We start from the raw sequence: 10,447 nt of genomic DNA on the forward strand, positions 1-10,447 counted from the left end.
GTCCCTATATTATTTTGCCACGTAAGGAATTAGCTGCACTTCACCGCAGCAGATTACACACTCCTCAGTTTAACATTCACGATGCCCCCATTGAAGTACTCCGATGGAAGCGTGCAGGTCACGCGCGCATGAACAATCACCTTCATTCTCATTCCCTCCCTTTATGCTTTATCTAATCTAAAAGCTAAAGCCTCTTCCCAAACGCCATTACTCAGAGGAGAGAGAAAGTTACACAGAGGGAAAAAGAAAAACAGTGAGAGAGAGAGAGAGAAGGAGAGAGAGAGAATAGTGTGTATTGTGTAACCGTCTCGCATGGCCTCCATTCCGTTGGGGCCGCACCACCACCAACAACCGCCGGAGCAGCTGCAGTCGCAACCTGACAACAACGCGCCGAAGCTTCCAGCTCGGCGCGGCTCCGACGTGGATGCCGATAAGGTACTTCTAACTGCCCTGTCATTCTCTGCAACGCACCGTTTGATCTCTCATGTGGTTTTCCGGCGCGTGGATCGTTATTGATCCGACAAACGAGCTTCGGCTTTAGCTCAGTGCCGACGATCTACAGGTTTTCCGTCATTCGGAGGCCTCGAAAAGCTCGCCGGAGGTTCTCTCCGCCCAACAGCTTGTCGTAGTGACTTTTGAGGATTAGTTTAGTTTATTTTCGTAATTGCAGCCAAGAAAAGGTCCCCCCCCCCCCCCGGGGGTGTTCTTGATTGATTAATGATTATTGAAATGTTAATGTTGAAGAACTGAAGCTTGATGTGGACATTTTTCGTTCGGCATGGTTCAGAAAAGATAAAGAGAATGAAATGAAGTGAACAAATGTGGAATCTTGTTGCTTTAACTCTGGCATTTTCAAGAGTTTTTTTGGGGGGGCGGGGGGCGGGGGGCGGGGGGCGGGGGGTTGCGGGAGAGAGAGAGAGAGACTTTCTAGTTTCTACATACTTAGCTGAGTATCATCAAGTTATCTTTGGATTTTCTTAGGTTAATTTCATTTTGCCGAGATATGTGTAGTATATTGTAAAGTTCAAGTGTCGCCGGTGGTGTGGTATTTTGAGTTGTACATTATTTGCTCCTGTGGTTTTTGTATACTTGGGTAGTTGGGTTCCTTGCTTGAAATGGATTTTCCTTGGATTGTGATTGTGTTGCTGTTCAAACCGTTTTAGTTTGCTTCAGGGTATTAGTGTCCTTTTATTCCTTCTCTATATGCCTTGTCTGTTAATTGTTGTTAAAGTTCTTTGGCATGTGATGCTTTCTTGTGAGCTGTGGTAACCTGGGTGTGCTTTATCTGTGCATATACTCATTGAGCTCTTTACACTCTGCCTTTCTTTGGCTTCAGATTCTGATTGGTGGCTGAATACCTCTGGTATCAACCATCCATTTCTGCTGTTTATGTGCCGTTGCTGTGTGTTTCTCTTGTCATATAATGCTTGCTTTGATCAACGCATAAAATTGACTTAACATGAAGTGCGGGAATCTGAGCCTAAAACTTCGGGCACTAAATTGACTATGTTAATTAGTAAATATGCATGCCCACTAGTGATTTTGCTGAGATGCATGTAAGATCTCATAGGCATAATGGTTTAAGAAAAAATATTAACAGCTATTAAGCAAATTTAGCAGTAAGTTAACTTGAAATACATATGTGCAGGTATTGTATAGTGGAGGTTCTGAGATTCTACTTCTGTATCAGGAGAACCGGGTTTTCGATATTAATTTCCATTCATTGCTATAAATTTCAGGAAATGTCAGCCACAGTAATTGAAGGGAATGGTGAAGTTACTGGCCACATAATCTCAACCACAATTGGCGGCAAAAATGGTGAACCTAAACAGGTGTGTGTTCTTTCCTTCTCCATTCTTTACCTGCAGTTTTTACTCTTTAAGATGCTGGTAGTTGCGAATGGTGACTATTGTTATCAGCAACAACTTAATGATTCACGTGCTTTTTGGGACAGAGCTTAACTGTATTTATGGGATAGCTAATGAAGCAAACAAATTAACCTTTTTTTAAGGATCACTGGTAAAATTTACCCATAAGTTGGTTTGTTTCCTCAGAGATCTAATATAGATGTTTTTCCTCCCTCAATGCCTGCAAATTAATTGTTTTAGCTGTGCATTTTCGGGCCTTAACGGGTGTGTTTTTGGAGAATTTTAATGTGTTGCAAGTGTAGTTCATCAAACTTTAATAATCAAAATTGATTGTAATATCCATGGGTTTCCATTTCTGTATGCATTCATAACTTATGCTTTGATACCACTTGCAGACCATCAGTTACATGGCTGAGCGTGTTGTTGGCACTGGATCATTTGGAGTTGTTTTCCAGGTTAGGATAAATAAAGTAACAAAAATCTTGGGTGATAACTATTCGTGTCAACTGTCAAGCTTTCTTTGCTGTCAAGTATCTCATATTGCTTCACATCCTTGGTGGTGTTTCTTGTTGACCTGAAACAAAGGCAAAATGCTTGGAGACTGGGGAGGCGGTGGCTATAAAGAAAGTTTTGCAGGACAGGCGGTACAAAAATCGTGAATTGCAACTGATGCGCTTGATGGATCATCCTAATGTAATTTCCCTGAAGCACTGTTTTTTCTCTACAACAAGCAAAGATGAACTTTTCCTGAACTTAGTAATGGAATATGTCCCTGAGACGATGTACCGGGTTCTAAAGCACTACAGCAGTATGAACCAGAGAATGCCCTTAATTTATGTGAAATTATATACATATCAAGTATGATCTCGTCCCTGTTTGCAATTTAGTTTGATATGCTTTTTCTCACTATTTTCTTTTAAATTCTGGTGATTGACTTGGGAAGTAATGTTTAGATCTTCAGGGGACTAGCATATATCCATACCGTACCTCGAGTTTGCCATAGGGATGTGAAGCCCCAAAATCTTTTGGTATGTTATTTGATGCCTATTTTTAAGTTTTAACTTACAATCAGTATTTGTTTATTCATTCTAAACCATTTGCATATATTTTCTCTAGGTTGATCCTCTTACTCATCAAGTTAAGCTTTGTGATTTTGGGAGTGCAAAAGTTCTGGTATGTTGTTGATCTGTGTATTCCTATGAATGTCCTTAGATCGTGCATATATGCCACCATGATAATTGTCGATTACCAAAATCATATGCTGCTCATTTATAGTAGAATTATCACACAAACTCCACTTGTCGAAAAATGCAATTCATGTTGTGTATGTGAAACGATGATATCTCAGTAGATTTCCATTAAGATGTTACTGATGCCTTTAAATCCTGTTCTTTTTACATATTGGAAGAACAATTACAAATGATGGAAGAAAGGCTATTGTTGGAATGACATTCCAGTATTTGTTATTATAGTTAATCTTTTGATGTTTTTCAGTTTGGCAAAAAGTCCAAGCTAACCATAACAATTGATTTTTTGTAGGTCAAGGGTGAATCCAATATTTCGTACATATGTTCACGTTACTATCGGGCCCCAGAACTAATATTTGGTGCAACAGAATACACAACTTCTATTGACATCTGGTCAGCTGGTTGTGTCCTTGCTGAACTTCTTCTAGGCCAGGTTGTTAAACTTCTGGCAACCTATGCACTTTTTTTTTTGGCCTCTTACATAGCAATTATTTTCTCCTTTTTGTGAGATATGGTTTTGATTCCTCATTGTTTCAAATTTTTTGTTAGCCATTATTTCCGGGAGAAAATCAAGTGGACCAACTTGTGGAAATTATCAAGGTGATGGTTTGTCTATTTTGATATTACATTGGATTGCTAGAATCTGATAGCAGGATACTAACTATATATGTGTCTTTTTGTAGGTTCTTGGTACTCCAACCCGAGAAGAAATTCGTTGCATGAACTCTAACTATACAGATTTTAGGTTCCCCCAGATTAAAGCTCATCCTTGGCATAAGGTGAATCACATTCATTACTACTTCTCCTTTTGCCTTATAGCAATGGAGGTCTTCAGAGTGGTAATTTCTTTTATTGTAAAAAATCATTTTTCAGATTTTTCACAAGCGAATGCCTCCTGAAGCAATTGACCTTGCATCAAGGCTTCTCCAATATTCACCAAGTCTTCGTTGTTCCGCTGTGAGTAGAAAATCTCTTAACACCTCCTTCACCCCCTTTCTTTAAGAGAAGACACATTACATAATTAGTTATGGTTGTAGTTAATTCATTAGGGTGTGAAATACACATGATCCAAAGTTCAAATAGTTTTAACTAGCGATTTCTTTATTATTCAGCTGGAAGCTTGTGCACATCCATTCTTTGATGAGCTTCGTGAGCCAAATGCTCGACTACCTAATGGCCGTCCACTGCCACCACTTTTCAACTTTAAACAGGAAGTATGTATCTTAATCCAAGTAGTTTCTTGTTTGTAGTGAACCTGATACATGTTTCAATATGATTGAGGATGTGAACTTTTTGGACTGCAGTTAGCCGGAGCATCCCCCGAGTTGATCAATAGACTCATCCCAGAGCATGTAAGGAGGCAAGGTGGCCTTGGCCTCCCCCATCCAAGTAGCACACAAATCTAGAGAAGGAGTCCATGGCAATAGGTTTATTTAAGATGAAAGCAGGCCTGTCTGTGTAGTCAAATATAAAAGGGGGATCAGGTGTATGTAGCTTTAATCCCGTGAAGATATGTATACATGTACTCACTGCATAGTGTAGCATGGAAATGGTTCATTATGTCTAAAATTTCATTTTTACTTTAAGCATACTTTTATTTAGGTTGCTAACCACACCATCCAGTATCTAGCCGAAGTACTAATACTATTAGATATATAATTATTCATGTGTCTTTATCTGTTTAAGTTTTTGAAAAAAGTGACAACATGACATGACATCAGAATTTCTGTCACCGAAAAGTTTAGAGTTTGAATTTTGTTGAATTTCTCAAAAAAAAAAAAAAAGAATATAATCATAAGACAAACAAACAAAAAGAAAAAGAATGCTTATGCAAAAAATTCAAGCAAATTCAATTATTACTCTTGTTTGAGGAGATATGTTAGATATATAACTATTTATGTATTTTTTTATGAGTTTAAATTTTTAGAAAAAGTGACAGAGTTTGATTGATTTGGTGCATAAGTGTTTAATTAATAAAGTGTATATTTCAGATTTAATTTTACGGATGACATAAAATAATTGGTATACGAACATTTTTTTCCTTGCATCTAGATGTCTTTAACTTAACAAACCTAGCTTGAATAGAATGAACATATTATATATAATAACTTTGGGTAAAATTTTAAATTACTAATAATGAGGCCTGCTACACATAAGTCTTTTTGACTTACAAGTCTTACAAGTCGTTATATATATGGGCCTTTTAATGCGTTATTCAACCGTTTCCTGTTTTCAAAGCGCTACACTCACCATGTATTATGAACGACTCTTCTTCTTCCTCTTCCTCTTCCTCTTACTCTTCGTTTTTTTTTCGATTTTCATGGTTTCTGAAAATCAAGCTTTGAAATCGTTTTAAAGATAATGAAACTTCAGAAATACACCCAAACGATTACAGAAATACATTCAAAGGATTACAGAAATACACTCAAACGGTTACAGGAATTCACCCAAACGATTATAGAAATACACCCAAAAGATTACAGAAATACACCCAAAGGATTTAAGAAATACACCCAAAATTCGTTGAAGTACACCTTATGCATAATTCAGAATTCTTTTTCTTTCTCCTCCTCATCTTCGGCTGCTTCTTCTTCTTCAAAAACGATTTCAAAGCTTGATGTCAAAAAATAATGGAAATCGAGAATAACGAAGAAAGAAAATAGAGAAAAAAACACGTAAATGAAGAAGAAGAAGAGAAAGACAAGGAAGAAGAACGTGCAGCAAGAAGAAGAAGAAGGAAAAAGAGAAGGCAAGAAATGAAAGAAAAGAAGAAGAAGAGGAAGACGAGGAAGAAGAACGTGCAGCAAGAAGAAGAAGAAGGAGAAAGAGAAGGCAAGAAATGAAAGAAAAGAAGAAGAAGACGAAGAGGAAGAATAACGGTTCAAAGCGCATTTTGAGCGTTAGTTTTAATTGGACTTGTAAGGGTTATAAGCCTTAATCGCTTGTATGCGAAGAATTTCTGTTTCTTTTATTTACATTAATACAGGATAAATATGAATTTTTTTTTCCGAGAAGGTATTAGAGACTGCAGATTATTTATATCTTACGGACCAACTCATGAATAAATTTTTAGGTGAATTCTATGATGTAGAAGGAAAAAATTTTCTACACCTATATATATTTGTTGTCAATAAAAAAAGTACCAAGTGTTCAGAGAGAGAAAATTTAAAAACAATATCTACCATTATTTTGTTAAGTTGTAAAATGTTTTCAATTTTTTGTTTCTTGACGTGCAAGAAGAAATTTAATAGTTAAATATAATAAATATTTATTTAATTAGTGATTATAAAATTAATATTGGACCTTTATTTGAATTTTTTTGTTTTTGTAAAATTTTATTTATTTTGAATCAAACCATATTTATAAATAAAAATTAAAAATGCAGACCTAAATTTTATAAATTACAAGATTTATAGAAAAAAGTCATTAACTTTTTATATGTATTAAAGCATATATTAAGTATGGTGCAGCAGAAAAAAAAAGTCTCCTTCTAAAATGTTCACAAGAAATACATAAAAAAAAATTCTATAGTAATTAGATACATTTTTTGGAATAATAATGAACAACATTTATTTTAAAATACTAATTAAATTAAATAATTAATTAAAATAACTATCAAAATTTATTAGAAATATGAAAAGGGTAATAATTTGGTTAAAAAATTTGAGAAAATAATATATATTTAGAAAAACAATATGATTACGGTTAAAAGGTTAAAAGATTTTCATAAATAATAGTTCTAGTAAATAATATAAAATTTGTGATATACGTAAATATAATTTTTAATTAATATATATGATTTGAATATTAATTTAAATTTAAATTTATCTATTTTAAATATTAAACAGTATTTTATATTGTATTTTAATTTTTAAGTTGATAGATGAATAATTAATTATTTTTAATTTATTATGTGTTAATTTTTAATTGTGAGATAAATTTGATTATTTCACATATCAAGTATTAAATTTTTTTTTTGGTGACTATATCAAATATTAAATTTGATTATATTTACGTATATTGCAAATTTTATATTGTTTACTATAATTATTATTTATGAAAATGTTTTAATCTTTTAAACCTTAATCATTATCCAAAATAAATAGAATTCACAAAAAAAGCCCAATATCATTTTTATAATCATTAATTAAATAAATATTTAGTTATTAAATTCCTTCACGTGTTTCAAGGAGTAGCAAAAAAAACAAAAAATAAACTCTGCAATTTATCAAAACAATAGCAGATATTGTCTTTTAAATTTTCTTTCTCTAGACACTTGGTAGTTTTTTTTATTGACAACAAATATATATAGGTGTAGAAAATTTTCTTCTTCTACACCATAGAATTCACCAAATTTTTATCTTAAGATTCATTAAAAAAAAAGATAATGACAAAAGTATAAAATAAAATAGGATGAAATTATATTTAAATAAGATTAATACAACTGTATGTCAACCTCTATAAATCCGAAAGAAAATTCGAAGAAAAAGTTATTATTGGATTCATGTGTATGCCCATATTATCGTACTTGGTTAGAAGTGGATATCGATGTTACTGGCATCCGATTAAAACTAGTGGCATAAATCTAACCAAAATATAAATGTACTAACAACCAATGCTGCATATTCTTGTTCCTTGTAATAATAACGCTAGCTCAATTATGTCTGTTAATTCAAAGGCGGCAATCTCCATATATAAATTAAACCATGGCTTTGGTACCAAACTGCCATAATTATAATAACCATATCATTAATTAGCCTTTGCAAATGGCTTTCCCTGGCCAAAAGCAATGTTCTTTAGCCATATTATTATCCCTAATAATTCTTGCTGTTGGGATTTCGCAAGTGTGGTCCCGCAAACTCATGAATGATGATGAGGCATCTATGCAAGAAAGGTATGAAGAATGGATAATAAAACATGGGAAAGTGTATAACAATGATGAGGAGAAGCAGAAACGGTTCTTGATATTCAAGAACAACGTAGAATACATTGAATCCTTCAATGCTGGTGGAGACAAGTCTTACAAGCTTGGTATTAACCACTTAACTGACATAACCGTTGAGGAGCTTAAGGCTTCCCTAAATGGATTCAAGAGGCCACAAAGGGGCTCTACTCCTCCAACACCATTCAAGTATGCAAATGTTGAATCCGTTCCTCCATCCATTGATTGGAGGAATAAAGGAGCTGTTACTAGTGTCAAGAACCAGGGCTTTTGTGGTAATTAACATCTCATAAACTTGAAAAATATATTATTATTGTTATTATTATTATTTAATACATTCACAGTGTAAAGATTTTATTTGATAATCTAAACTCATACGTTAGTAATTTTTAAATAATAATTGAAAATTAGTTAATGCGGATATAATACAATTAGATGTTTGTATAAAACATTTACATAAAAACTAAATCCTCCTATAAGAGTATTACTAAACACGGGGAATAAAAAAATTCAGGTGGATGCTTTGATGCGTATATTATTAGAGTTTAATTTTAATGAATTGAATAGTATAAACAATCGTATCATCATATTTTTTGGCGATATAATTTTAAATATTGTTAAAATTAAATTAATATTTTTTTGAATATTTGATAGCATTTTTAATTTAAAAAATAAAATAAAAATATTATTAAAATATAAAAAATTGAAAATAATATTTTTTAATTATAATTGAAGTAGTATAACCCCCGCCATATTCCTCCTAATAATGCCCACTATAGATTCCACCGCCACCAACATTTCAAGGTTGTCACAAAACTAACCTATGTATGCTAGAATTCGTTATAAAGATGGTATATTTAAAATTTTAAATACACGTCAATAAAAACTTTAATTAGTTTGTTGGTTTTTATAATTTTATTAAAATTATAATTATATTTTTATATATTTTTTAATTAAATTTTTATATTTTTTTAACTGTATAATTAGATTATTTTTATATATAAAAAAAAATAAAATTAACTAAATACTTTTTTATAAAAAAATATGTAATCAAAGATTTAATTAGATTTTTAATATTTTTAATTTATAAAAAATATTTAATTAATTTTAATATTTTTTATACTAAAAAAATTTAATTATAAAATTAAAAATAATATATAAATTTAATCAAAAAATTATAAAAATTATAAAATTTTAATTATAAATTTAATAAAATTATAAGGCCAAATAAAGTAACTAATCCTAAATGAAATATATATTGAGATGTACTTATTCATTGGCAAAATATTATAAATTATAATGACATAATCAGTCTAATATTAAATATAATATTCTAAATATATTTTAAATATCTAAATTTATGTGCAATTTTAATTTCTTTGGTGTATGTAAAACTAGGTAGCTGTTGGGCATTTTCGGCGGTGGCTGCGGTGGAGGGCATCCACGCGATAACCACCGGACAGCTGGTGTCACTTTCCGAGCAACAAGTGGTGAGTTGTGACATACACGGTAGGGACGAGGGATGTAACGGCGGTTACATGGAAGGTGCATTTCAATACATTTGGAAAAACGGCGGAATCAACAGCGACGCAAACTACCCTTACAACGCAACAGACGCTACATGCAACGCAACAGCAGAAGCCTTCGACGTTGCTCAAATCAAAGGCTATGAGATGGTTCCAGCAAACAATGAGAGTGAGGTTGTGAAGGCATTGGCTCACCAACCTTTGGCGGTTGCAATTCAAGCAAGTTCCTTACATTTTCAGTTTTATTCCGGTGGTATTTTTGACGAAACATGTGGGTATGAGCTTGATCATGGTGTTACGGCCGTTGGTTATGGTACAAATGAAACCGGTACTGATTATTGGATTGTTAAAAACTCATGGGGTACTGAATGGGGCGAGGGAGGATACATAAGGATGAAAAGAGGCATAGGTGCTGGTCTTGGTTTATGTGGAATTGCCATGGATGCTTCTTATCCTACTGCATAACTGTTTTCGGTGAATTAAAGTAATATTTTGCTAACCAGTAGCAAAATCTTGATAATAATTTACGAAAAATAGTTTTGTATAATAATTTATCAGTCTTTTTTTTATAATGGAGACATGAACTATTTTTAAGAAATTGTCTAGTATGTAAGTTTCTATATATCATGTTGGTTGTTTTGTTTAAAACACAACTTTAATTTACAACTTAAAAGGGTTCGTTGTAAAGTGGTGAATAAGTTAACAGTTAACTTCTATCATACTTGTACTAATAAGATGTCGCAAACTAATGAAAGTTTGTCAGATTAGTGTTTAATTTGTTTGAGGTTTCAGTTTTATAGATTGATTACAAATCGAGTGTGAATGATAGAATAATCAATGTATAACAGAAATAAGTCCTCTAGT

The 10,447-nt window shown here is 32.6% G+C and overlaps 2 protein-coding genes across 2 annotated transcripts; both read left to right on the forward strand.

The window, feature by feature from the left end:
• On the forward strand, positions 1 to 4,777 carry LOC112771343 (shaggy-related protein kinase eta). Its single transcript, XM_025816057.2, has 12 exons — positions 1 to 435; positions 1,740 to 1,832; positions 2,264 to 2,323; positions 2,454 to 2,726; positions 2,822 to 2,896; positions 2,985 to 3,041; positions 3,408 to 3,548; positions 3,665 to 3,715; positions 3,799 to 3,894; positions 3,989 to 4,072; positions 4,228 to 4,329; positions 4,420 to 4,777. The coding sequence occupies exons 1-12, from the start codon at positions 313 to 315 to the stop codon at positions 4,519 to 4,521; spliced, it is 1,257 nt and encodes a 418-aa protein (XP_025671842.1). The 5' UTR covers positions 1 to 312; the 3' UTR covers positions 4,522 to 4,777.
• Positions 4,778 to 7,868: 3,091 nt separating this feature from the next.
• LOC112772278 (senescence-specific cysteine protease SAG39-like) lies at positions 7,869 to 10,109 on the forward strand. Its single transcript, XM_025817183.2, has 2 exons — positions 7,869 to 8,332; positions 9,456 to 10,109. Exons 1-2 carry the CDS (start codon positions 7,882 to 7,884, stop codon positions 10,046 to 10,048), a joined length of 1,044 nt encoding a protein of 347 aa, XP_025672968.1. The 5' UTR covers positions 7,869 to 7,881; the 3' UTR covers positions 10,049 to 10,109.
• Positions 10,110 to 10,447: the final 338 nt, after the last annotated feature.

This window comes from Arachis hypogaea, chromosome 18 (assembly GCF_003086295.3).
Source record: "Arachis hypogaea cultivar Tifrunner chromosome 18, arahy.Tifrunner.gnm2.J5K5, whole genome shotgun sequence".
NCBI classification, from domain to species: Eukaryota; Viridiplantae; Streptophyta; class Magnoliopsida; order Fabales; family Fabaceae; genus Arachis; species Arachis hypogaea.